The 27,868-nt window shown below is 36.0% G+C and overlaps 1 protein-coding gene across 4 annotated transcripts in view; it reads left to right on the forward strand.

Moving 5' to 3' along the window:
* The window catches only part of CEP126 (centrosomal protein 126), a 134,366-nt gene extending 106,763 nt beyond the window's left edge, over positions 1 to 27,603 (forward strand). For 3 of the 4 annotated variants that reach the window (XM_053562140.1, XM_053562144.1, XM_053562143.1), the window contains 4 exons: positions 809 to 884; positions 7,024 to 7,233; positions 11,587 to 11,651; positions 27,245 to 27,603. In XM_053562140.1, the coding sequence (XP_053418115.1) occupies positions 809 to 884; positions 7,024 to 7,233; positions 11,587 to 11,651; positions 27,245 to 27,307 (414 nt within the window). In that variant the 3' untranslated portion in view covers positions 27,308 to 27,603. The remainder of the gene's footprint in view (positions 1 to 808; positions 885 to 7,023; positions 7,234 to 11,586; positions 11,652 to 27,244) is intronic. The other variant, XM_053562141.1, reaches the window with a different exon arrangement.
* The last annotated feature ends 265 nt before the right edge of the window (positions 27,604 to 27,868 follow it).

Raw genomic sequence — 27,868 nt, forward strand, 5'->3', positions numbered from 1 at the left:
AGAGCTGTGGGAGGTGCTGCAGAGTGCAGCGAGTTACTCCTCAGGAAGAAGGGACCAAAGTGACACGTGGGCATGGCCAGGCAATATCTGAGAGAAAGCAATCATTTCTTCAAGTGGAACAGAATAGGAATAAAGAAAGAAAGGAAACCACATTCAGGAAGGAGGGATGGTATATCTCAGAATGTTGAATAGGTACATTTATTGCCGTGCTGAGATTTCCCTTTTCCGAGTCCTGAGCAACATTGGATGAGCTCTTTTTATTTTAAGCTCTGTCCTCTAAGATACTTACCTATCTCCTGAGCATTAGCCATAGTCAGAGGCTTTTGTCTAGTGATTCACCCTTACAATGATAAACCAACTGGTTATAAACTGTAAGGTGATTTCTCACCCTTCCTTTAATTAGCACTTGTGTTGCTACCCAACTTACTGTACCTTTTCCAAATATCCAAGACAACGTCACAACCAGAAATTTTTTCAGTGGACATAAAAAACATTTTTAGGGCAGCGCCTGTGGCTCAAAGGAGTAGGGCGCCGGCCCCATATGCCGGAGGTGGTGGGTTCAAACCCAGCCCCGGCCAGAAACTGCAAAAAAAAAAAATTTTTTTTTAATTTATTCAGTTAGTATAAAAAGGCTTCATACCAGTAGTTCTTGATTTCAGCTCCAAATGAAAGAATAAAATATACAAGTTACATAAACCATGATAGCTGAAAATATATATAGCAGTTAAAATAATTTTTTTAATTCCATGTATATACCATGAATTTTAAGTATGGAATTCTGTTTTAATTCAATATTCTATTTTTATAGAATTTTAGACAAAGTATGCAGCTAAGTTCAAGTGAGCCAAAACAAACCACAAGGGATACTTCTAAAATTGAAGAAGGTATGTTTTAGTTTGAACATTTTCCTTCGGTCTTTGTTTCCAGTGATTTTTTTTACCTTATATGTATATTCTCAAGTGCTTACATATTATGCGATTGTTAAACCACATAATTTAGAATTTGGACCTGAACTTTCCTCTCCTGTGCACATTCCAATCATTGCCAGTATTTATTTGAAGTAATAATGAATTGAACAACTTTCTACATCAAGCTATTTACTGACTTTTTAATTATTTCTGTAGGATAGATCCCCAAAATTAAAGTAGCTTGCATATAATTGGTACCCAGTAAATATTCGTTTTGTTTTGTTTTATTTTTGAGACAGAGTCTCGCAATGTCGCCCTTGGTAGAGTGCTGTGGCATCACAGCTCACAGCAACCTCAAACTCTTGGGCTTAAGCAATTCTCTTGCCTCAGCCTCCCAAGTATCTGGGACTGCAGGTGCCCACCACAATGCCTGGCTATTTTGTTGTTGTAGTTGTCATTGTCGTTTTTAGCAGGCCCATGCCAGGTTCAAACCACCAGCCCCAGTATATGTGGCCAGCACCCTAACCTGACTACGGGCACCAGGCACTGGTAAATATTTGTTAAATGAAGTTCTGTGTATTAAATGAATACTGGATCAAAGAAATAAGCATTGATAGGGCTTTTCATACATATTACTAAAATACTTTTCCTGAAAAGCATTCATTCAAAAATCTTCTGGTAGTATATGTCCAGTGGTGTATGTCAGTTGAGGTAGGTATAATATTTGCCTATATGATGCACAAAGAAATTATATTTTATTAGTTTGCTTTTTATTAGTAATATGCTTAATTGGTTGTATATATATTTTCACTGGTGAATCACCTCTTTATCTTCTTTTCTTTAAATAATAGAGCTTTGAAATATTCTTCCTAATTTCTACCAATTAGGAAGAATTCTAATTTTTATATTAGTTGGAAATGTTTTCTCTATTATATTATTTGCATTTTATTCCACTTACGTTGTATTTTCACATATATAAGTGTTATTATTTTTATTGTTCAATAAATGATTGTTGAAAACTAATTTTCATATTAGTTTTTTCATATACATATTGTATATACAGGTTGCACATCCCTAAACCAAAAATCCAAAATCCAAAACGTTTTGAGCACTGAGCCTTACGTGGAAAATTCCACACCTAACCTTATATGATGTGTCATAGTCATAACACAGGACATAACTCATAGTTTATTCAGCATCCCCAAGGCAAAAAAGGACCTTCTCAACTCTTCAGCCGTGAGGTGTCTTTTCCACATGTGTCCAGCTGCACATAAGCATGCCCACCAGGGGTAATGAAATGGCACATGTGGAAGCCACATGTGCCAACAACAAGCAGGTTCCTTATAAGACCCCACATGTGGCCAGGACCTATGTGCATTACTCACTGTATTTTTGCTTATTCTTTGCCTTGTGATGTAAAAGTTTTGCTGAAAATAAGAAAAGGTCTGCAGATACCCCTATGAGTAACAGTGATAGGAAAAAGAAGACGATTTTTATATACCATAGAAAGTCAAGCTATTGGTGGCCGCAGTGAATCACACCTGTAATCCTTGCACTTTGGGAGGCCAAGGCAAGTGGATTGCTTAAACTCACAAGTTTGAGACCAGCCTGAGCAAGAGCAAGACCCTGTCCCTACTAAAAATGGAAATAAAACTGAGGCAAGAGGATAGCTTGAGCCCAGGAGTTGGAGACTGCTGTGAGCTGTGATGCCACGGCATCTACCCAGGGTGACAGCTTGAGACTCTGTCTCAAAAAAAAAAAGTCAAGCTATTGGAGAAACTGGACAGCAGTATAAGTGTGAAATTTCTTACAGAAGAGTATGGTTTTGGAATGACCATAATACATGACTTAAGGAAACAGAATTATAAACGAAGTTCTGTGCTGAAAGTTATGAACAGAAGGTAACGAAACATAGAAAAATACTACATAAAGCTAAAAATGAAAGTCTCAGTCATGTATTGAAAGAGTGCAGCTGATGGCATCCCAATACGCCCTTGCCACTTAATGTATGCTAATCATGAACAAGCAAAGATCTATCATGATGAACTAAAAATTTAAGGGAATGCAAATATTACACAGGCAGCTTACAGAAGTTTAAGAAAAAATACAGCATTAAATATTTAAAGATTTGTGGGGATAAAGCACATCACAAAGCAGTAAAGAAATTCATTGAAGATTTGCAACGTTGTCACTGATGAAAATCTGACACCAGAACAAGTATAGAATGCTGATGAAACATCAGTGTTTCAGAATGACTGTCCCCTACAGGAATTAAGAATGCCAAGGACAGAGTAACTATGCTAGGACGTACTAATGCAACAAGCTTACATAAGTGTACATTTGCTGTGATCAGCAAAAGCTTGCATGCTTGCTGTTTTAAAAAAGTGAATTTTTTACCGATCTGTTACATGCTATCAAAAGGGCATGGATCACCAGGGATATCTTTTCTAATTGGTTACACAAATATTTTGTACCAGGGAGGCTACACTGAATGAATGGCACCTGCAAGATTATTCCTCGAGAACGGTTCTGTTCGTTCTCCAGCTCAAATTCTCATCAAAAATAATGTTTACGCCATGTACTTCCCACCCCCCCAAATGTGACTTCATTAATTCAGCCTGGTGACCAGAGTATCCTCGGATCAAGAAAGAGTAAATATAAAAATGTGTTCGGCCCAGTGTTTCACGCCTGTAATCCTAGCACTCTGGGAGGCCGAGGTGGGCGGGTCACTTGAGCTCACAAGTTCCAGAGCAGCCTCAGCCAGAGAGAGACCTTATCTCTAAACATAGCCAGGTGCTGTGGCCAGTGCTTGTAATTTCAGCTACTCAGGAGGCTGAGGCAAGAGAATCCTTGAACCCAAGAGTTTGAGGTTGCTGTGAGCTATGACAATGCCACAGTACTCTACCAAAGACAACAAAGTGAGACTCTATCTCAAAAAAATAAAAATAAATAAAAAATGTTTTCTTGAATAGCATGCTAGCAGCAGTGAGCAAAGGCGTGGGTGTGGAATGTTTTCCAAAGGAATTTATCATGAAGGATATGTATATACTGTTATCAACACTTTGAACACAGTGACTAAAGACAGAGTTATTCATGCCTTGCACAATCTCTGACAGGTATCTGTGTTCAGTGATGATGATGAACCAAGTGGTGTCTTTGGTCCAGGCGTGGTTATTCATGCCTATAACCCTAGCACTCTGAGAGGCCAAGGCAGGTGGATTGCTTGACCTCAGAAGTTCGAGACCAACCTGAGCAAGAGCGAGACTCCATTTCTACTAAACGTAGAAAACGTAGGTGGCACATGCCTATAGTCTCAGCTACTTGGGAAGCTGAGATGAGAGGACTGCTTAAGCCTAAGAGTTTGAAGTGCTGTGAGCTATGATGATACCACAGCACTCTACCCAGGGCAACAGAGTGAGACTCTGTCTCACACACACACACAAAAAAAGTGGTATCTTTGAAGGATTTTGTAGTTCAAGGAGAAAAAAAGATTTCTGATCATCTTACATGCATAAAAATTATACCTTTAGAGTCCATCAGTAAGCTGGAAGAAGTGGATGTCAAAGAAGTTTTTGACACCCATGATAAGGCTCCAGTTATTCATTAACCAATCATGAAATAGCTGAAATGATTCTAAATCAAGGTGATCATGACAGGAGGGATGATGAAAATGACATTGTTAACACTAAAGAAAAAGTGCTACAGGCAGCATGGTGAAGTGTGAGATGGCCATAGTGAAGGACTAGAGCAGCTTGTGTTCACAACAAGAAGTCATCATGTCAGTTTATAAAATCAAAGAGAGGCTTCTAAGACAAAAACATTATTAATGAGGCAGATGACTCTGAAGAAAACATTTAGGAAAGTCACCCAGCAGAATGCCTCCTCAACCCTAGAAGACCCATTCCTATTCCAAGAACTGCTTCTGATGTTTCTGCTCATCAAAAAAGAAAAAATATATATATATATAATATATATCTAGTGTACAGTAACCTCTTAATCAAAACACAGCATCATAGGTGGAGACTGAAAGCCTACTATTGTTTGCTGTTAAACAGCTAATTCTAGTGATGCTACTATGCTGCTTAGTTGTTATCCTGAACACGTTATTTTCACCAAGTTTGTGGTATGTCCTGTTTTTTAATGTTAAGTACTAAAGTGTGAATAAGTGTGAAAAAATGATTGCTCATCAGTAGCATATCAATTGAGTCAGGAATGGTGGGAATGCCTAACCATCACAGATGGCCCCCTTGGGTGGCTGAGATAGTGATACCTTTGTTTTCTGACAGTTCAATATACACAGACTTTGTTTCATGCACAAAATTATTAAAAATATTGTATAAAATTACCTTCAGGCTATGTATAAGGTATATATAAAAAATGAATTTCATGTTCAAGCTTGGGTCCCATTCCCAAGATATCTCATTATATATATGAAAATAGTCCAAGATTCTAAAAAATCTCAAATCTGAAACACTTCCGAATCTCCAATTTGAAACATTTTGGATAAGCGATACTCAACTGTACATTAATGGACAAACATACAAATATACAGAGTGCTAAGAAAATGTATGCACATTTTTTATACATTTTCAGAAAGAAAAAAATTACATTAAAATTGTAATACTCGGTCTATACTGATAACACTTGTTATCCTGTATACTGTATCTTGTATCTCTTACAATTGCAGAAGTCAAACATGATTTGATTATTACAATTTTAATACAGGTTTTTCCTTTCTTAAAATATGTATACATATTTTAGGCATGCTCGATATTGCCCCTCAGAAATATAAAGTCTGTTAGGTAAGATTGACCTTAAATAAACATTCTTTAGTCTTTTCTTGGTGATTTCTCTATTACTTTTAAGTTCAAAGAACTTTCCCAATACAGAAATTTTTTAAAAAAAATGTTTTTTTCTTTATGTTGCTTTTGGAATTTGTTTAAATGGACAGTGGGAAACTCCAAATTGATTCTTCTGTGAGCAACAAACTGATGAATTGATTCATCTTTCCCTTCTCTCAAGATTTTGAAGCTTCTTTGATCATATATCCCTTATATCTAATTGAGTTTATTTCAAGGTTATCAGTTTTCTTCAGCTAATCATCAAATTTCCTAATATCTCCTTAAATTCCTTTTCACTTACTCTTTTATTTATAGTTCATTATAACTGCTATAATAAAGGCAATCTCCTTCATTTTCTTTCTTTTTATTTTATTTTATTTATTTATTTATTTTTTTTTTTTTTGAGACAGAGTCTCACTATGTTGCCCTGGGTAGAGTGCCATGGTATCACAGCTCACAGCAACCTCAAACTTTTTGGGCGTAAGCGGTTCTCTTGCCTCAGCCTCCTGAGTGGCTGGGACTACACGCGACCACCACAACACCCAGCTAGTTTTTGGTTGCAGGTGTCATTGTTGTTTGGCAGGCCCAGGTGGGACTCAAACCTGGCAGCCTCAGTGTATGTAGCTGGCACCCTACTCACTGAGCTACAGGAGCCAAGCCATCCTTCATTTTCTTTTTGTACCAGTGATGAATAACAAATACACAACAGAAAAACCATATTATCTAAACTTAATGTATTTCTTTCTTTAGTTCAGGTAACACTCTAAGAGTTTTTATTGACTCCTGGCCATCATTTTGAATATCCTTTTAAAAAAAATTAACATGGAGGGCCAGGTGGAGTGGCTCACACCTATAATCCTAGAGTTAGGAGGCCAAGGCGGGTGATTGCCTGAGCTCATAGATTAGAGAACAGCCTGAGCCAGAGCAAGACCCCATCTCTATAAATAGCCAGACATTGAGGGGGGTGGGGCCTGTAGTCCCAGCTACGTGGGAGGCTGAGGCAAGAGAATCGTTTAAGCCCAGGTGTTTGAGGTTGCTGTGAGCTATGACACCATGGCACTCTACCAAGGGTGCCAAAGTGAGACTCTGTCTCAAAAAAAAAAAAAAAATTAACGTAGAAAAATGCTAGATATAGGATCCTGACAAATAAAATCCAAAGTAACAATATTTATTGAATTCCTCTGAAATGAATACATACAGACAGATATCAGTTAAGTATGTACATGTATAAGACAAAAAAGGATCAAAGAATCGTTGATGTAAATTTTCTGTAGTTTCAGATAGTACCTCTGAGTTTCTGATGATTGAAAATCTAGTGGAAGCATCAATGCCTGAGGATAAAATTCTAACTGTCATGCATAGCAAGCAGTTACAGAAACCTAACCTGGCTTTAAATAAAACCCAACAACTCAATATCTGCACTCTATCAGCTGAAGAACAGAAGATTCTACAGTCCCTTAATCATCTCAATGAAAGGTTGCACTGTAAGTATGGAACAACTTCTGTAAGAAATACTGTATTTTGTACTTAGACAATTTTAATTTAAACTTTAATTTAAAAGTTGAAAATAAAAATAAAAAATGTATACAGATTATAGATTAATTTAGTTCATAAGATTGAGAATATATATGAATATACATACTATTTCAAGTATACCATATCACTTCTGATATTTATTTCTCAAAAAAAAAAAAAAATTTTTTTTTTAAGAGACGGAGTCTCACTTTGTCGCCCTCGGTAGAGTGCTGTGGCATCACAGGTCACAGCAATCTCCAGCTCTTGGTCTTAGGTGATTCTCTTACCTCAGTCTCCAGAGTAACTGGGACTACAGGCGCCTGCCACAATGCCTGGCTATTTTTTGTTGTTGTTGCAGTTTGGCCGGGGTCAGGTTCGAACCTGCTACCCTCAGTATATGGGGCTGGTGCCCTACTCACTGAGCCGCAGGTGCCGCCCCACTTCTGATATTTATGATGGTGCCAATATGTTTGACAAGCTTAACTCTCTTGTAGGAATATATGAATAGACTTTTGTTTTAGCAATGGACAGGCTAGGTACCTATACTGACCTTCCATCAAAACAACCATAAATTTTTATAATTTTAAAAACTTTAAATACTATGATGAGCTAGAAAGAAGGTAAGAAATTCTTAAGACCAAGAACTAAATATAGATAAGAGGCCAGAAAGATAAAGAGTGCTACAGCTGATTTTTTTACTGAGCATATATAACTCGTGGTGTGAAATTGAACTTTGCTTTGCTTTTCCTGGCCTCACAGAAAAAAAGGGGGAAAGGAGAAAAAGCCTAAGGCCTACTCAAGATGAGTAATCTTACAGAAGATCCTCCCATCATAAAGCTGTGCCACCAAAAGAGCTAATGCCCTACACATATACTCACAGAAGAGGTAGGGGGTGGGGAGGGGCAGAGAGAATTAAAAAAAAAAAAAAGTTACTATCTGATGTAACTTTTGAAGTTCAAACTTTTTTTTGAACTTCATTATTGAGCAGATAATGGGGGAAAAATCATCCCTGAGAATTTAGAACCATAGTCCAGTAAAGTGTCACACTAATTTATAGCCATAATTATATTACCTGAGTGGTCCTTAAACCCTCAAGCAATGAATTTAATTTAGAATGTACCTAAACAGGTACTATCCCAAAATACCTGGAAAAGCAAATTTATATCTCTTCTGGAGAAACCTACCTGTATTCCAAGTCTCAAAGAATTATCCCAAATGAAATCCAAGGAAAATGAGCAGCCCACAATAAAAAATTAAACTAAATAATGTAATCCATAAAGAGAAAAGACACCATAAAATATCAGAAGAAACCCCATGACAGAATATAACTGTTTATATATTTTTAAGTAATCAGAAATAAGTTTAAAAATACAATCATATGATAAGAAACTATAATGAATGAACAAGCATATTTGAAAAGGGGCCTAAAAAGAATGCCTGGAAATGGAAAATACAGTAATTGAAATTTAAAATTTAGCAGATGTTTAGACACCAGATTATAGACATCTAAAGAGAGAATTATTTAGCAGTTTGTAAACCAGAATATGAATCAAAGAAACTTATTCAGAATAAAGTACAGAGAGAGACAGATGGAAAATATGAAACAGCACTCAGAAGACACAGAGGAGTGATTGAAACGCTCTGAAAGGCCAGAAGTAATAGCTAAAGTGATAATCGCTGACAGTTTTCCCAATCTAATTAACAATACCAGCCCACAGATTCAACAATTCAACACATTTCAAACATGGTAAATTAATAATAAAAATCTCCACCAAGATACATCATAATGAATTTTAATCAGCAACATAAAAGGCAGGAGACATTGAAAATGTCGGAAGATATTAAATAATATGTTCAACATGTTAAAGAGAGTAACTGTCAAATTTAAAGTATTTTTAAAGTGAAAATATCTCTAAAGTATGAGCGTGAATTAAAAATATGCTCAGATAAAACTGAAAGACTTTGTTATACATAACAGCAGATTCCTACTAAACAAAATTCTAACAGATGCATTTCAGTAGACAGAAAATAATCTCAGATGGTTGGTCTGAGAGGGCAAATTTGAACAAACATTATATAAAACTAATAAATAAAGTAGCATGTGTTACAAAGAAAAAAAATGTTAGAATTAAAATACCTATCAACATTAGTACATAAGTTGGGAGGACATAAATGGAGCTGTTTTTATATTGTTAAGGAATTGGGTTAAGATATAGATTGAATTTTAATGTTGATAATTGAAGTATACCTGTGGTAAGAAGTAGAAATATAATATACAACTTCTGCACTGGTAGATAAGGGAAAGTGTCACAGAAAAAAATACCAAATTATTTCAAAATAAGGTAACAGAAAAAATAGAAATGATAAGAGATATAGAAACACTATGAGATGGACACACAAACGTGTTTGCAATAAATGTAAATGGATTAAATGTTGCAGTTAAAATGCAGAGGTTGTCAAATTACAACTATACTCTGTTTATAAACAATATATCTAAAACATAGGTATATAAAAAGTTCAAAACAAAAATGATGGAAAATGCATACCAAGCAAATTCTAACAAAAGGAAAGTTGATTTTGGTGTGATATTATCAGACAGAACTTACTTTACAGTGGAAAACATTACTAAACATAAGAGGTATCACTTTGTGATAATCAAAGCTTTAATTCAAAATAAGTATATATATAAATTTAATTCAAAATAAGCAGCAATTCTCTGATTTCTTTTCTGAATGTATTTATGTTTGTTCATTCTTTATGAGTCCTTATCTTAAGCAATTATTGTTATTAAATTTCAAGCCTCTTTAATTTTGTGAAGGCAAAATATGGAAACCTAATAAACACATGTATATGTAAAAATAAAAATAAAAAAACAAAGTATGTATATAAAATGTTTTTATATGCATTTTAATACATATCCTCAAAATATGTAAAATATTTCTAATCATGGAGGAAGATTATAACATACATTTGTCAGTAATGATAGAATGGACAAAAACATGAATAGATGTATAAAAATTAAATGTGGTTTATAGGACAGGGCACAGTGGCTCACACCTATAATCCTAGCACTCTGGATCACCTGAGCTCAAGTTCAAGACCAGCCTGAGCTAGAGCAAGACCCCATCTCTAAAAGTAGCCGGCGTAGTGGTGGGCACCTATAGTCCCAGCTACTCAGGAGGCTGAAGCAAGGGAATCACTTGCGCCCAAGAGTTTGAGGTTGCTGTGAGCTATGACATCACTGTACTCTACTGAGGGTGACAAAGTGAGATTCTGTCTCAAAAAAAAATACCAGAGACCAATAGTACCTGGATCAGGACAGCAGAAAATCTTCCTTACTTTTCCACCACCTGGCCAATAAATATCAAGTAACAAGGCCAATCAGTAACAAGCAATAGAAATCTACTGCTGGGAGACGGCTAGAAACAGAGAGCGAGAGAGAGATCCCTTCCATTTGCACAAGAAAGCCAAAATCTGGGGGTAAGACAAGACATTGCAGGGGCCTAGGGGCAAACCTCCAGGATCACTACATAAGTACAAAATAAAATTTGAGGAATTTGAAATGAGCAATGTATTGCAAGTAAGTATAACAGCAACAAAATCCAAACCCAGCTCAAATTTCTTAAGTTTTTGAACATCTATGCATACATGCACACACCAATGGCCCAGCAAGAAGTGGCATACCCATTCCAGGCACAAATACTATTTACCTTAATTCCCACTATTCTAAAAAAGTTATGAGACACACAAAAAGAGCAAGGGAAAAAAAAACACAACAACAAAGCAACCGATGAATGAGATGCAGAGATGACAAAGATGTTGGAACTATCATACAGGTAATTTAACAGGGTTGAAGATTATAGTTAGAAAGATGGACAACACTGGAAAGATAGACAACATGCATGAATGGATGGAGAATTTCACAGTGACATGAGAACGACATGTAGGAAGAGAACGACAGGAAAGAGACAGATATGTAAGCAGTAAAAGCACTGTAACAGAAATGGAAAATGTTTGACATGTGCTCTTCAGTGACTCTACATGGTTAAGGAAACAACCAGTGAATTCGAAGGTGGGTCAATAGAAATTTTCTGAACTGAGAATTATCTTATTAACCTAAGTTTTATGTAATTGTTTCTAATCAGATTGCTTCTATTTTTGGACCTAATATAAAAACTATTTGTGGAGTTGATGGAAAAAACATCTCTTACTCAATTGTGAATATTTTGAAACATCAGAATTTAATACTTGATTCATTAGTCATTCTTCTCTTTCAATATATGTAACTAAATTATTTTTGTATTGTGGTATAATTATTTCAGATGTGCAAGAAACCATTTGCAAAAATCCATCAATCAGAAATACTTTAAAAATAGTACCATTTCTGGTAAGTATTTTAAGAAACTCTTTTTACCTTGTTTTAGGAAACTTCATGATTTTATTATATATTATGTAAACACAGGTAAGAACTCTATTAATATTAATATTTCTTGAGATTGGTTTTTAGAGTTTTTTTCTCAACCTTTTATTATAAGATGTTTTATTAGAATCAAGCAAATATTCTCTCATTAAAAATATTTCAAAAGGTGAGAATACAAATAATTTTATATCCAGAGTATTTTATCAGTCATAAGAGCAGAAACATGAATCTTTCTTATAATAATTGTAATAATAATTATATTTAGATGGGTAGCCTAATTGGGAAATTTTAAAGACATATACTTTGGTAATGATCCATATCCTCACTATGTCTTGAGAGTACAAAACTAGACATTATCATTCTGAATCTCTATTTTTTGCACTAGATTCTGGTAAAAATAAGCATAAATGAAAAACACTCATTGTATTCAGGACTTTGCAATCTAGTAGGGAGAAAGACATACATATGGATAATAATACAAACAAATAAGACTATGTGAGGCACAATCTTAAGACACCACAGAAGGAAGAAAGTGTATCTGGCTGTAGGTGCTCAGGAGACAATTAAGTTTATAAAAAGAGACATCTTTAAACTAAGATACTACCTGTACTGTCACAGTTCTCAATTTAAATGTTCAATAAAGAAATTTTTTTTAGAGAATTAACTGGATCCTCACCCAGTTGTGTTTCATCATATGCTCTCAGTTCTGTTATCCTAATACCCTGTTTCCCCGAAAATAAGACCTACTTACAGGAAAGATAAGACATCCCCTGAAAATAAGACCTAGCACATCTTTGGGAGCACACCTTAAAATAAGACACTGTCTTATTTTTGGGGAAACAGGGTAGCAAAGTAGCATGCAAGGACTTCCTAATCACACTTTGAGGCTTTGTTGGGCTCTGGATGCAGCAGTAAAGAACTCTGAGTGAGAATGCTGCCCTCAGGAATCAGTGGAAAAACTCTGGTAACATGAATAATCAGAATAGATCAACCCCCCTCCCCCCAAGGAAAGATATGGCAGATGTAACTGAAGATCCCATTCATAAACAGCTGGCCGAGATATCAGAAATTGAATTCAGAATTTGGATTGCAAACAAGATTAATAGAATGGATGAAAAACTGGAATTAGAAATTCGAGGAGCAATTCAAAAGTCAGAATTAGAAACTCAAGGAGAAATTCAAAAGTTGTATCAAGAATTTAACAAATTTAAAGACAAAACCACCAAAGATTTTGATGCACTGAATCAAGAATTTGCAGCCCTCAAAGATCTGAAAAATACGGTAGAATCCCTCATTAACAGAGTGGAATAAGCAGAAGAAAGAATTTCTGACACTGAAGACAAAGCCTTTGAATGCTCCCAAACTCTCAAAGAGGAAGAGAAATGGAGTCAAAAACAGATCATTATCTCAGAGAGCTCTGGGAAAATTACGAAGAAGGCTAATATCCACCTCATTGGAATCCCTGAAAGTGATGAAGTGGCCTCGCAAGGCACAGAGGCCCTTCTCCATGAAATTATGAAAGAGAATTTTCCAGACATGCCAAGAGATTCTGAAATTCAGATAGCAGACAGTTTCAGAACCCCAGCACGACACAATTCGAATAAGACATCCCCCAGACATATCATAATTAACTTCACTAAAGTTAATATGAACGAGAAAATTCTGAAAGCAGCCAGCCGTAAGAAATCCAGTACCTACAAAGGGAAGAATATTAGAATGACTGCAGATCTCTCTGAAACTTTTCAAGCCAGAAGAGGGTGGTCATCGACTTTTAATCTCCTAAAGCAAAATACCTTTCAACCCCGGATCCTGTATCCAGCTAAACTGAGTTTCATTTATGATGGAGAAATTAAATACTTTAATAATATTCATATGTTGAAGAAATTTGCCATAACCAAACCAGCTCTTCAGGATATTCTCAGACCTATCCTCCATACTGACCAACCCAATCCTTTACCTCAAAAGTAAACTCACTCAGAAAATTTTGATCAAACTCCAACTTCCACAGTGGCGAAAGAATTAAAAATGTCCACTGGACTTTCAAAAAACTCAATACCCAAAATTTTACCAGACATATCAATATTCTCCATTAATGTGAACAGCTTAAACTGTCCTCTAAAGAGGCACAGGTTAGCTGACTGGATACAAAAACTCAGGCCAGATATTTGCTGCATACAAGAGTTACATCTTACCTTAAAAGATAAATATAGACTCAGGGTGAAAGGATGGTTGTCCATATTTCAGGCAAATGGTAACCAGAAAAAAGCAGATGTTGCAATTCTATTTGCAGACACAATAGGCTTTAAACCAACAAAAGTAAAGAAAGATAAGAATGGTCACTTCATACTTGTTAAAGGTAATACTCAATATGATGAGATTTCAATTATTAATATTTATGCACCCAACCAGAATGCATCTCAATTTATAAGAGAAACTCTAATAGACATGACCAACTTGATTTCCTCCAGCTCCATAATAGTCGCAGATTTCAACACTCCTTTAGCAGTGTTGGATAGATCCTCCAATAAGAAGCTGAGCAAAGAAAGTTTAGATTTAAACCTAACCATCCAACATTTGGATTTAGCAGACATCTACAGAACATTTCATCCCAACAAAACTGAATACACATACTTCTCATCAGACCACGGAACATACCCCAAAATCCATCACATCTTAGGTCACGAGTCTAGCCTCAGTAAGTTTAAAGGAATAGAAATTATTCCTTGCATCTTCTTGGACCACCATGGAATAAAAGTTGAACTCAGTAACAACAGGAATCTGCATACTCATACAAAAACATGGAAGTTAAATAACCTTATGGTGAATGATAGCTGGGTCAGAGATGAGATAAGAAGGAAATTGACAAATTTTTGGAACAAAACCACAATGAAGACATGAATTATCAGAACCTCTGGGATACCGCAAAGGTAGTCCTAAGAGGGAAATTTATAGCACTGCAAGCCTTCCTCAAGAGAACTGAAAGAGAGGAAGTTAACAACTTAATGGGACATCTCAAGCAACTGGAAAAAGAACATTCCAACCCCAAACCCAGTAGAAGAAAAGAAATTACCAAAATTACAGCAGAATTAAATGAAATTGAAAACAAAAGAATTATACAACAGATCAATAAATCAAAAAGTTGGTTTTATGAAAAGGTCAATAAAATAGATAAACCTTTGGCTAAACTAACCAGGAAAAAAAGAGTAAACTCTCTAATCTCATCAATCAGAAACAACAAAGACGAAATAACAATAGACTCCTCAGAAATTCAAAAAATCCTTAATGAATATTACAAGAAACTTTATTCTCAGAAATATGAAAATCTGAAGGAAATTGACCAATACTTGGAAGCACGTCACCTTTGAAAACTTAGCCACAATCAAGTGGAAATGTTGAACAGGCCAATATCAAGTTCGGAAATAGCATCAACCATACAAAATCTCCCTAAAAAGAAAAGCCCGGGACCAGATAGCTTCACGTCAGAATTCTACCAAACCTGTAAAGAGGAACTAGTGCCTATATTACTCAACCTGTTCCAAAATGTAGAAAAAGAAGGAAGACTACCCAACACGTTCTATGAAGCAAACATCATCATGATCCCCAAACCAGGAAAAGACCCAACAAGAAAAGAAAATTATAGAGCAATATCACTAATAAATATAGATGCAAAAATATTCAACAAGATCCTAACAAACAGAATCCAACAACACATCAAACAAATTATACATCATGACCAAGTCGGTTTTATTCCAGGGTCTCAAGGCTGGTTCAATATATGTAAATCTATAAGTATAATTCAGCACATAAACAAATTAAAAACCAAAGACCATATGATTCTCTCAATTGATGCAGAAAAAGCTTTTGATAATATCTAGCATCCCTTCATGATCAGAACACTTAAGAAAATTGGTATAGAAGGGACATTTCTTAAACTGATAGAGGCCATGTACAGCAAACCCACAGCCAATATCGTATTGAATGGAGTTAAATTGAAATCATTTCCACTCAGATCAGGAACCAGACAAGGCTGCCCATTGTTTCCGCTGCTCTTTAACATTGTAATGGAAGTTTTAGCCACTGCAATTAGGGAAGAAAAAGTGATCAAGGATATCCATATAGGGTCAGAAGAGATCAAAATTTGCTCTTCGCAGATGATATGATTGTATATCTGGAAAACACCAGAGATTCTACTAAAAAACTCTTAGAAGTGATTAAGGAATACAGCAGCATCTCAGGTTACAAAACCAACATTCATAAATCAGTAGCCTTTATATATACCAACAATAGTCAAGCTGAAGAAACAGTTAAGGACTCTATTCCATTAACAGTAGTGCCAAAGAAGATGAAATATTTGGGACTTTATCTAACAAATGACATGAAAGATCTCTATAAAGAGAACTATGAAACTCTAAGAAAAGAAATAGCTGAAAATGTTAACAAATGGAAAAACATACCATGCTCATGGCTGGGAAGAATCAACATTGTTAAAATGTCCATACTACCCAAAGCAATATACTAGTGCAATCCCTATTAAAGCTCCACTGTCATATTTTAGTGCAATCCCTATTAAAGCTCCACTGTCATATTTTAAAGATCTTGAAAAAATAATACTTCGTTTTATATGGAATCAGAAAAAGCCTTGAATAGCCAAAACATTACTCAGAAATAAAAACAAAGCAGAAGGAATCACGCTACCAGACCTGAGACTGTACTATAAATTGATAGTGATCAAAACAGCATGGTATTGGCACAAAAACAGAGTAGTAGATGTCTGGAACAGAATAGAGAACCAAGAGATGAACCCAGCTACTTACTGTTATTTAATCTTTGACAAGCCAATTAAAAACATTCAGTGGGGAAAAGATTCCCTATTTAACAAATGGTGTGGGTGAACTGGCTGGCAACCTGTAGAAGACTGAAACTGGACTCACACCTTTCACCATTAACTAAGATAGACTCTCACTGGATAAAAGATTTAAACCTAAGACATGAAACTATAAAAATACTAGAAGACAGTGCAGGGAAAAACCCTTGAAGAAATTGGTCTGGGTGAGTATTTTATGAGGAGGAGCCCCCTGGGCAATTGAAGCAGCTTCAAAAATACACTACTAGGACCTGATCAAACTAAAAAGCTTCTGCACAGCCAAGAACACAGTAAGTTAAGGAAGCAGACAGCCCTCAGAATGGAAGAAGATATTTATAGGTTCTATCTCTGACAAAGGTTTAATAACCAGAATCCACAGAGGACTCAAACGTATTAGCAAGAAAAGAACAAGTGATCCCATCGCAGGCTGGGCAAGGGACTTGAAGAGAAATTTCTCTGAATAAGACAGGCGCACAGCCTACAGACATATGAAAAAATGCTCATCATCTTTAATCATCAGAGAAGTGCAAATCAAAACTACTGTGAGATATCATCTAACTCCAGTAAGATTAGCCCATATCACAAAATCCCAAGACCAGAGATGTTGGTGTGGATGTGGAGAAAAGGGAACACTTCTGCACTGCTGGTGGGAATGCAAATTAATACATTCCTTTTGCAAAGATATTTGGAGAACACTTAGAGGTCTAAAAATAGATCTGCCATTCAATCCAATAATTTCTCTACTAGGTATATACCCAGAAGACCAAAAATCACATTATAACAAAGATATTTGTACCAGAATGTTTATTGCAGCCCAATTCATAATTGCTAAGTCATGGAAAAAGCCCAAGTGCCCATCAATCCACGAATGGATTAATAAATTGTGGTGTATGTACACCATGGAATATTATGCAGCCTTAAGGAAAGATGAAGCCTTTACCTCTTTCATGTTTACGTGGATGGAGCTGGAACATATTCTTCTTAGTAAAGTATCTCAAGAATGGAAGATAATGTATCCAATGTACTCAGCCCTACTATGAAACTAATTTATGGCTTTCACAGGAAAGCTGTAACCCAGCTATAACCTAAGAATAAGGGGCGGGAGGGGGAGAAGATGGGCAGAGGGAGGGTGATTGGTGGGATTACATCTACGGTGCATCTTACAAGGGTACATGTGAAACTTAGTAAATATAGAATATAAATGTAATTTTAAAATTAAAGAAAAAACAGTTACTTTAACTTCTGATAGATTTTTTTTCTTGGCTACTTTTTACAGATTATATTGGTTTTTCTCTCATTTTTTCATCTCTACCAATTTAGTAATTAAATAATTTTCACAGTGATAATTGTTCTGTACCTAAATTTTTCTACCAGTCTTCTATCAGCTACCTTACTTTTGATGTTTATTACTCACTTGGATGATTCTTGTTTCACTTCAGTGAGATAATACCTGTAATGCCTAAGATCACTCTTCTGTCCACTTCAACTCAACTCGAAAACAGTGCATAAGCCATAGATATCTGAGCGTAAATAGTAGATACTAGTCAGTATAGAAAGTCATCTAATCAAGACATTATACTGTTGTATACACTGGCACCCTGTGTCATTCATTATATAGCTGGAGTATCTGTTATCTAAAAAGTAAATGGTGTGGATTGGGGAACTCTGATAGGCTTGAAATCATTTTTATCTTACATCTTTCTTATGCCTTTTTTTTTTTTAGACAAGAGTCTCACAGTCCTGGGTACAGTGCCATAGTGTTGTCATAACTCACAGCAACCTCAAACTCTTGGGCACAAGTGATCTTCTTGCCCAAGCTTCCAAAACAGCTGGGACTACAGGCACCTACCACCATGCCCAGGGCTAATTTTTGTAGTTTTTGTAGAGATGGAGTTCTGTTCTTGCTCAGGCTGGTCTCAGACTCCTAATCTCATGCAATCTACCTGCCTCGGCCTTCCAGAATGCTAGGATTACAGGTGTGAGCCACCATGTCAGGCCTCTTTTTTACAGTTTATGACAGTAGATAACCTTTAGCTTTCTCCAGTCTCTACTTCCAAATATATTATTCTCTCTCATTTTTAACAACATCATTTAACATAAGTCAGAACCTTCTATTTATTTTTTGGGAAATGGTATAAAATTAAATTATTATTAACTGACCTCTTTTAAACAATTGACATCAAAATTGCTCTGTTCGCCATATCCTGTGTGGAGATTTACATATTTTATCCTTGTTGTTGTTTTTTTTCTTTTTTCTTTTGTTATTTTGCTCTTCACTTGGATTCACCAATTCTTGATACTTTGCTATATTTCCTCTATCTGGTAGGTGAATGGAGGGATGGATGGAGGGAATAGAGAAACATTCATATACACACAGAAACATACGTTTTCATGAACTATTGCAGACATCATGGTACTTCCCACATACTTCAACATACATGTTCTCTTAAAAACAAAGACATTTCTCCTATATAACTACAATACCATTACCATTACCAAAGAAATTAATACTGATACAGAATTGTTATCTGATGCACATTCAATATTCCAAGTTTCCCAGTTATCTGAAAGCAATGTCTTCTGTGACTATTTTATTTCTCTGATCTAGGATCCAGTCCAGAATTATCCACTACCACTCCAACATATGCACACTTTTTTTTGCTTACTTCCCCCTTCCTGTTGTCCTTTGGGTTTCTTCTCCCTGACAGTATGTAGTCATGTTGATGAGCGTTTCTCCTTTCACTTTGGGAAGTGAGCTAATACATATACTCATTCCTGCTAAGATGTTCATGATGAATTTTTAGAAATGATAAATGATTTTAAACATTTAGAACCTTTAAATTATTTAAAATCAGTATCTGGAAAAATCAATAATGAACTTGTAATAGTAGAATTTCAGACACTTTAACAGCTGGATGAGAGAACTATTTTGGCACAGGACACCCTTCTCAGTGTCTCCCATAGCTCAGGAAATTGGCTGCCCTACCACTTCTTGAAGCAAGTGCAAGTCTTAAATTTCAAAAGAATTTTTTTAAAAATCTGCAACCCACTCTTTCCCACATTCCTTCATTAGGCACTCACAATCATCTTAATGAAATACCATCTACCTCATAAAGTAAGTGTGTGGGTTATCTAAGGTAATCATCCAGGCCGGTGCAGTGGGTCATGCCTGTAATTCTAACACTCTGAGAGACTGAGGCAGATGGATCTCTTGACTTAGGAGTTCAAGACCAGCCTGACCAAGAGCAATACCTCGTCTCTACTAAAAACAGAAAAATTAGCAGAGCATGATGGTACATGCCTATAATCCAGCTATTCAGGAGGCTGAGGCAAGAGGATCACTTGAGCCCAGGAGTTTGAGGTTGTTGAGAGCTGTGACGCTGTGGCACTCTACCCAGAGCCACAAAGTGAGAATCTGTCTCAAAAAAAAAAAAAAAGAGAAAAAGATAATCATCCATGCAGAACTCTTAAAACAGTGTCTATGACCTAGCACACACTGAATACATGCTAGGTTGCAGCAGCATTATTGGAACTGTTCTGATCTTATTTGTTTAAATTGTCCCCCAAAATTTAACATTTCCAGAAGTACTTAAATTAAATTTACATGCAAAGCATAACTTTCCCTTCTAAAAATTAGGACTTAATCTAAGAAACTTTTCATTCCCATCTTCCTCTCCTCTTACTTACCGCTGCCCAATGAGTCTTCCATTCCAGCCAAGCACATTTACTGTATTGCCCACCATGTTTGTAATACTTTATTGTTTCTCCATGTTTTCTCATGATTTTCATACGTTCATGCACATGAATATTTAGGTTTTGTTTACTCTACTTTCCAAATCCAACACATCCAAGCACCAACTTAATGTCACTTACTCTATGAAGTCTTCCATAACCAACCCAATTTACAATGCTCTCACCTTCCTCTTATTACTCCAGTGTCTCAGATTTTGTACTTGTAGTCCACATTTTTGTTAGTTGTCTTTCTAAGTGAATACTCTTTCTTGGAACTATAGTTGACTTTCGAACAATGTGTGAATTAGGGGTGCCAACTCCTCATGTAGCAAAAAATTCATGTGTAACTTTTGACTCCTCAAAAAGTTTAATAATAACCTACTATTGACTAGAATCTTTACCAATAACAGTCTATTAGCACATATCTTGTGTGTTATATATCTCATATACTGTATTCTTACAATAAAGGAAGCTAGAAAAATAAAATGTTATTAAGAAAACCATAAGGAAGCAAAAATATATGTATTATCCATTACATGGAAATGGATCATCATGAAGTTCTTTATCCTCTTTATCTTCATGTTGAGTAAGCTGAGGAGGAAAAAGAGGAGTATGGGTTGGTCTTGCTCCCTCAAAGGCAGCAGAGGTGGGGGAAGCAGACGGGGAAGCAGGAGAGGCAGCACATTCAGTGTGATAGTTGTTGGGAAAGTTCCACATCTGATTGAACCTGAGCGCTTCAAATCTGTGTTGTGCAAGGGTCTACTATATATTCTTATATTCATTGTTTTTTACTTACTATATCTGCTTCATAGAAACTAGTACATACTAAATACTTAGAGATTATTTGACTTTTTTACTTTTTTTTTTTTTTGCAATTTTTGGCTGCGGCTGGGTTTGAATCTGCCACCCCTGGTATATGGGGCCGTTGCCCTACTCCTTGAGCCACAGGCACCACCCACTTTTTATGATTTTTTTATAGTTGGTCTTTGAATTGATAAATTATTTACCTTTTTCAGACCACAGTACAAATGTAGTGATTTATTTGAACTTGACACTTTTTTTCTGATACATCAAATCATAGTTTTATACTCCACCAAAAAATGCCTTTGTTTCTGGAGTTCTTCCAAAGCCCTATAATGAGTGTTAATACTTAATAAATTAGTACTCTTTAATCGTAACTGAACATTTTTGAGATATAATTAGAAAAAAGAAAGGAAACTTACTTGGTTCCTACTATTAAAAAGTACTGTGCCGAATAGTTTTCCTTTACTTATCTCTTATATAATTCTCTTATTTAATCTTTATATTAAATAAACATTCTCTTGCTTAATCTTCTTGAGCTATAGCCATCAAGTAATTTTCCTAAGGTCTCAGAGGTGTTCATTGAAGAGCCTTTTATAACCTTATGTCAATTAATGGCACCATCATCCACCAAATTTCCCAGACAGAAACATTTGTCTACCCAGGCTTCTTATTCTTCCAAACCACTAGTCAATAAATCATTGTAATTATACTTACTAAATACATCTCAAATCCATCTACCAGGCAGCACCCATAGCTCAGTGGGTAGAGTGCTAGCCACATACACCTAGGCTAGCAGGTTCGAACCCAACCCAGGCCAGGTAAACAACAGTGACAACTGCAATAAAAAAATAGCCAGGCATTGTGGCAGGTACCTGTAGTCCCAGCTACTTGGGAGGCTGAAACAAGAGAATCGCTTAAGCCCAAGTGTTTGAGGTTGCTGTGAGCTTTGTCACCATGACACTCTATCGAGGGCAACATAGTGAGACTCTGTCTCAAAAAAAAAAAAAATCCGTCTACTCCCCTCTGTTCCTACTGATAGTGTCTTAGTTTAAGAATATACCATGTTTCTTACAACTAATAGCACAAAAATGTAAAAGATCATTCAATACTACTACAAACACATCTATGCACATAAACTAGGAAATCTAGAAGAAATGGATAAATTTTTGGAAATATACAACCTCTCAAGCTTGGATCAGGAAGATAATAGAAATCTTGAACAGACCAATAATGAGTATCAAGATTAAATCTTGATTTAAAAAAAAAAAAACTACCAACAATTAAAAAAAAAAGGCCAAAACCAGATTCACTGCTAGATTCTACCAGACCCACAAGGAAGAAATGATAGCTGTCCTACTGAAACTATTGTATAATATTGAGAAGGAGGCAATCTTCCCTGACTCATTTTTGAAGCCAATATCACTCTGCTACCAAAGCTAAGAAAAGACACAATAGGAAAAGAAAACTGCAGACCAATAACTCTCCTAGACATATATTCAAAGATCGTCAACAAAATGCTAGCAAACCAAATCCAACAGCACATCAAAAATATGATTCACCACAGTCAAGTTGGTTTCATCCTTGGGATGCAAGGATGGTTCAGCATATGCAAATCAAAAATGTGATTCTGCTCAGTGGGTAGGGCACTGGCCACATATACCCAGGCTGGCAGGTTCAGACCTGGCCCGGGCTAAAACAATCACAACTGCACAAAAAGGGAAAAAAAAAATAGCCAGGCATTGTGGCGGACACCTATAGTTCTAGCTACTTGGGAGGCTGAGGTAAAAGAATCACTTAAGCCCAAGAGTTAGAGGTTACTGTTAGCTGTGACGCCACAGCACTCTACCAAGGATGACAGACTATATCTCAAAAAAATAAATAACCAAATGTGATTCACCACATAAACAAAATTAAAAACAAAAATCATATGTTCCTCTCAATAAATGCAAAAAAAATTGATAAAATCCAGCAAACTTCATAATAAAAAACCTTAAACTAAGCATAGAAGGACTATACCTCAAAATGATGAAAGCCATATACGACAGGTCAGACCACACCCAACATCATCCCGAATGGGGTAATGTTGAAATCATTTCCCCTAATAACTAGAACAAAAGAAGGAAGCCCACTTTTATTGTTTTTCTTCTACGCAGTACTGGAAATCCTAGCCACAGCAACCATGTAAGAGAAAGAAATACAAAGGGCATCACTCGAAAAGAAGGGGTGAAACCACCCTTAGTTTAACAATAATACGATCTTCTGTCTGGAAACCTCTAAACAATCACCAAAAGACACCTAGAATTGATCAATCAATTTAGTAAAGTCTCAGTTTACAAAATTAATGTGCATAAATCAGGAGCATTTTTATACACTAACAATAGCCAAACTGAAAATCAAATAAAGAACTCCTTGTCATTTCTGCAAAAAAATAAAATATTTAGGAATATACATAACTAAGGAGGTGAAAGATTTCTACAAGGAGAACTGCAAACACCTATGAAAGAAATCACAAGATGACACAAACAAATGGGAAAACATCCCTCGCCCATGGATTGGCAGAACCAACATTATTAAAATGTCCCCATAGCCCAAACTGACTTACAGATGCAATGTAATTACAAACAAAATGCCAATGTCTTATTACACAGACCTAGACCCTAAGCTTCATTTGGAACCAAAAAGACCCTGAATAGCCAAAGCAACCCTAAGCAAAATAAATAAATAAAATCTGGAAGCATCACATTACCCAACTTCAAGTTTTACTGGGAAGCTATAGTAATCAAAACAGTGTGCTACTGGTATAAATGTAAACACATAGATAAAGAACCCAGAAATAAAACCATATACCTGCAACCAACTGATCTTTGACAACAAAAACATACACTGAGGAAAAGATGCCTATTCAAGAAGGGTTCTGAGAAAATTGGAGACCTATATGCAGAAGAATGAAGCTAGAACCCTATATTTCAGCATACACAAAACTCAACTGAAGATAGATTAAATACTTCAGTGTAAGACCTGACACCATAAAAATTCTAGAAGAAAACTTATAAAACAACTCTCTGGAAATTGGCCTGGGCAAAGAGTTTCTGACTAAGACCCCAAAGGCAAATATGACAAAAACAAAAACAAATAAATAGAACTTAATTAAACTAAGTTTCTGCACAGCAAAAGTAGTAACGTAGTAAACAGAGAACCTACAGAATAGGAGAAATATCTTTAAATTATATATCTGAGATGTATCCAGAATCTACAAGGAACTCAAATTAGCAAGAAAAAAATTCAAATAACCCCTTTTAAAAGGAGGCAAAAGACATGAGCAGATACATCTCAAAAGAAGAGATACAGATGGCCAATAAACAATATGAAAAAAAATGCTCAACATCACTAATCATCAGGAAAATGCAAATTAAAACCACAAGGAGATACTACCTTACCCCTGTCAGAATGGCCATTATTAAAAAGTCAAAAAAAAAAAAAATAGATGTTGGCACAGACACACTGAAAAGGGAACACTTACTGTTGGTGGGAATGTAAATTAGTTCAACCTGTATGGAAAACAGTATGGAAGATTCTTCAAAGAACTAAATGTAGACCTACTGTTCAACCCAGCAATCCCACTACTGAGTATCCACCCAAGTAAAAGTGGTCATTATATCAAAAAGGCACATGCATGCATATGTTTATCAACACATAATTAACATTTGCAGAGATAAGGACTCAAGCTAAGTGTTCAGCTGACGAGTAGATAAAGCAAATGTGGTATATACCATGGAATACTACTCAACCATAAAAAAGAATGAAATAATGTCTTTAGCAGAAACTTGGATGGAACTGAAGACCATTATTCTAAGCGAAGAGTCTCAGGAATGGAAAAAAATACATGTACTGACGTAAGTGGGACCATAGGTACACATGGTCATACAGAATTAATAGACTTTGGAGACTTGAAAGGGATGTGGTGGGAGGGGTGAAGGATCAGAAATGACGTATCATGTACAACGTATACTATTCCAGGAATGGACACTAAAAGCCCTGACTTCACTACTATGCAATTCACCCAGGTATCAAAAAGCCATTTATGCCCCTTAAATCTATTGCTATTTTTAAAATGTATTATGTCTCATCCGGACCATTTCTAAACTTCCAGGTTTGCCCTTTCAGTGCATCTTTCACAACACCATTGGCAGAATAATCTCTTCAAAACAAACATGAACATATTATGCTCCTGCTTGAAACCCAACTTCAGTGTTTACCTAACAGATAAAATTGAAATTCTGGAGAGCTACATGTCCAGCCTCACCTTCAGTCATTACCCAGTTCATAACTTACATCTTCCTGGAATCCCGGGCATGCTTCCGAGGGCCACGCTGTCCTGTGTCCCCGAGGACTTGCTCTCTTCTCTGCCTGTCCTCATTTGTTCTTCAGAACTTGCCTCCATTAGCATCCTTCTGAGAAGGCTTTTCAGGCCAAACTTTGTCTTCTGCAAAATTTGGAATTTCCCCCTTTGGCACTCATATAATCTTTTTCTTTTTTTAGAAGTTATCATGTTGGTTCCTTTTTCATTATATAGATGTTGCCTGAGTTCTTCTCAGGTGTCAGGCACTGTGCTAGGGTTGTGACTAAAAAGAGGAAAAGTATGGTGGTGCCTGTGGCTCAGTGAGTAGGGCGCCGGCCCCATATACCGAGGGTGGAGGGTTCAAACACGGCCCCAGCCGAACTGCAACCAAAAAATAGCCGGGCGTTATGGCGGGCGCCTGTAGTCCCAGCTACTCGGGAGGCTGAGGCAAGAGAATCACGTAAGCCCAAGAGCCGGAGGTTGCTGTGAGTCCTGTGACATCATGGCACTTTACTGAAGGCGGTAAAGTGAGACTCTGTCTCTACAAAAAAAAAAAAAAAAGAGGAAAAGTAATTTGCATTCTAACAGAGACAACATGCAAAGAACACAGTATAGTAGGGTGGCTGCAGCACAGCCTCAGAACACTTGCCAGCTCCTTAAATAATGATTCTCAATGTAAAAACTGTGACTCTCAGAAGCAGAATTTTCATTTTAGAGTATTTTATTTACTTTTTCAAGCAAAATAAATTTAATGACATTTTCATAATTACTCTGCCAAGCAACTTACCTCTTTTTGTTTTTTAATTTCAGATTACTCTGAGGGTACGAACCATGAGGTTACCCTGTTTGCATTTGTTAGGTAGAGTCCCTATTGTAGTTGTGTCCCACACCCAGGAGGAGTGCCATACACCCTTACATTGTGCCCATTGAGTGGGAGCACCCCAGTCCTCCTCTCATTCCTTCTGTCCCTCCTCCTTCCCCCTTCTCCCATGTTGAGTTGAATCGAGTTTTTATCTTGTGTGGGCATGTGTTAGACCGTCTACTGGCTTCGTATTAGTATTGAGCACATTGGATACTTGCTTTTCCATTCTTGTGAAACTTTACTGGGAAGAATGTGTTTCGTTTCCATGTAGGTTAATATGAAAGATGTAAGTCTGCACCTTTTTATGGCTGAATAGAATTCTGTGGTGTATACATATACCACAGTTTGTTAATCCATTCCTGGATTGATGGGCATTTAGGTTGCTTCCACAGCTTGGTGATTGTTAACAACTTACCCTTTAACCAAAAATATGTTGTTAAACTACCCCTAGGGTATTATATGGGTTCCAAGTGCTTACTGTAATAAAATAATGAAATTTGACCATCCAGGCATCCTCAAACTTTTTAAACAAGGGCCAATTCACTGTCCCTCAGACCGCTGGAGGGCCGGACTATAGTTTAAAAAAAAAAAAAAAACTATGAACAAATTCCTATACACACTGCACATATCTTATTTTGAAGTAAAAAAACAAAACGGGAACAAATACAATCACACCGCCTCATGTGGCCCATGGGCTGCAGTTTGAGGACCCCTGAATGACAGAACTCATCTCGTAGGCACATTTTACCAATAGCAAGAAGTGAAGGACATGAATTATTATAATTAGTATGATGCCTTACATAGAGTGGTACTCAATTTTGTTTGAAATTGATGTGTATGTAACATTTGAGAATTTGAATTATGAGTTTAGTCTTATCAAAATCCATAATCCATAAGGGTTCTATCTACTAAAGTCTATGAATACTATAGTAAAAAAATATTTTGAAACTATGTTACAGAACACCCAGCCAAAGATCAATCTCTCTCCTGATGTTGGATCCAGACTGCAAAGAAAATACTGATGAAGCATAACAGTAAATATTAAATAGAACAATTATTTTTTAAGATATCCTGTAAATATGTCATATTTCTGCATTTGTTAATGATTTAAAACATTTTAACTATAAAATAAAAGTAAATCATAACATAGGTAATAGAGATAAGTTGACTAGTTTACATTTATGCTATAAATTATACTTTATTATGTATTTTATTGATAAACATATTTTAATGAATAGAAATATTTCATGGTTTTCAACAAGCATGCTACTAAATATAAGTTTATCCTATTTAAAAATAAAAAGAACATTTTGTTAGCAATTATGTATTAGCTATAGTTATAAAGTTTTGTTTTCTGAAATTCCTAATAAATTCTATGAAATTTTGATACAGAGGTATGAAAATGTTATTATTAACAACATCACACATCAGCTATTTAAGTCTTTTCAGGGTCGCTTTACTTTGGAAATGTTACCAAGGGGTCTTGTTATGAACTCTGTATGTTTAGAAAGAGTTCTATGTTTAGAATAAATCAATTTATCCAGGAGTGATTCATGTCTTAAAAAGCTGACCACACATAGCCG

This window comes from Nycticebus coucang, chromosome 14, assembly GCF_027406575.1.
Source record: "Nycticebus coucang isolate mNycCou1 chromosome 14, mNycCou1.pri, whole genome shotgun sequence".
Classification (NCBI taxonomy): domain Eukaryota; kingdom Metazoa; phylum Chordata; class Mammalia; order Primates; family Lorisidae; genus Nycticebus; species Nycticebus coucang.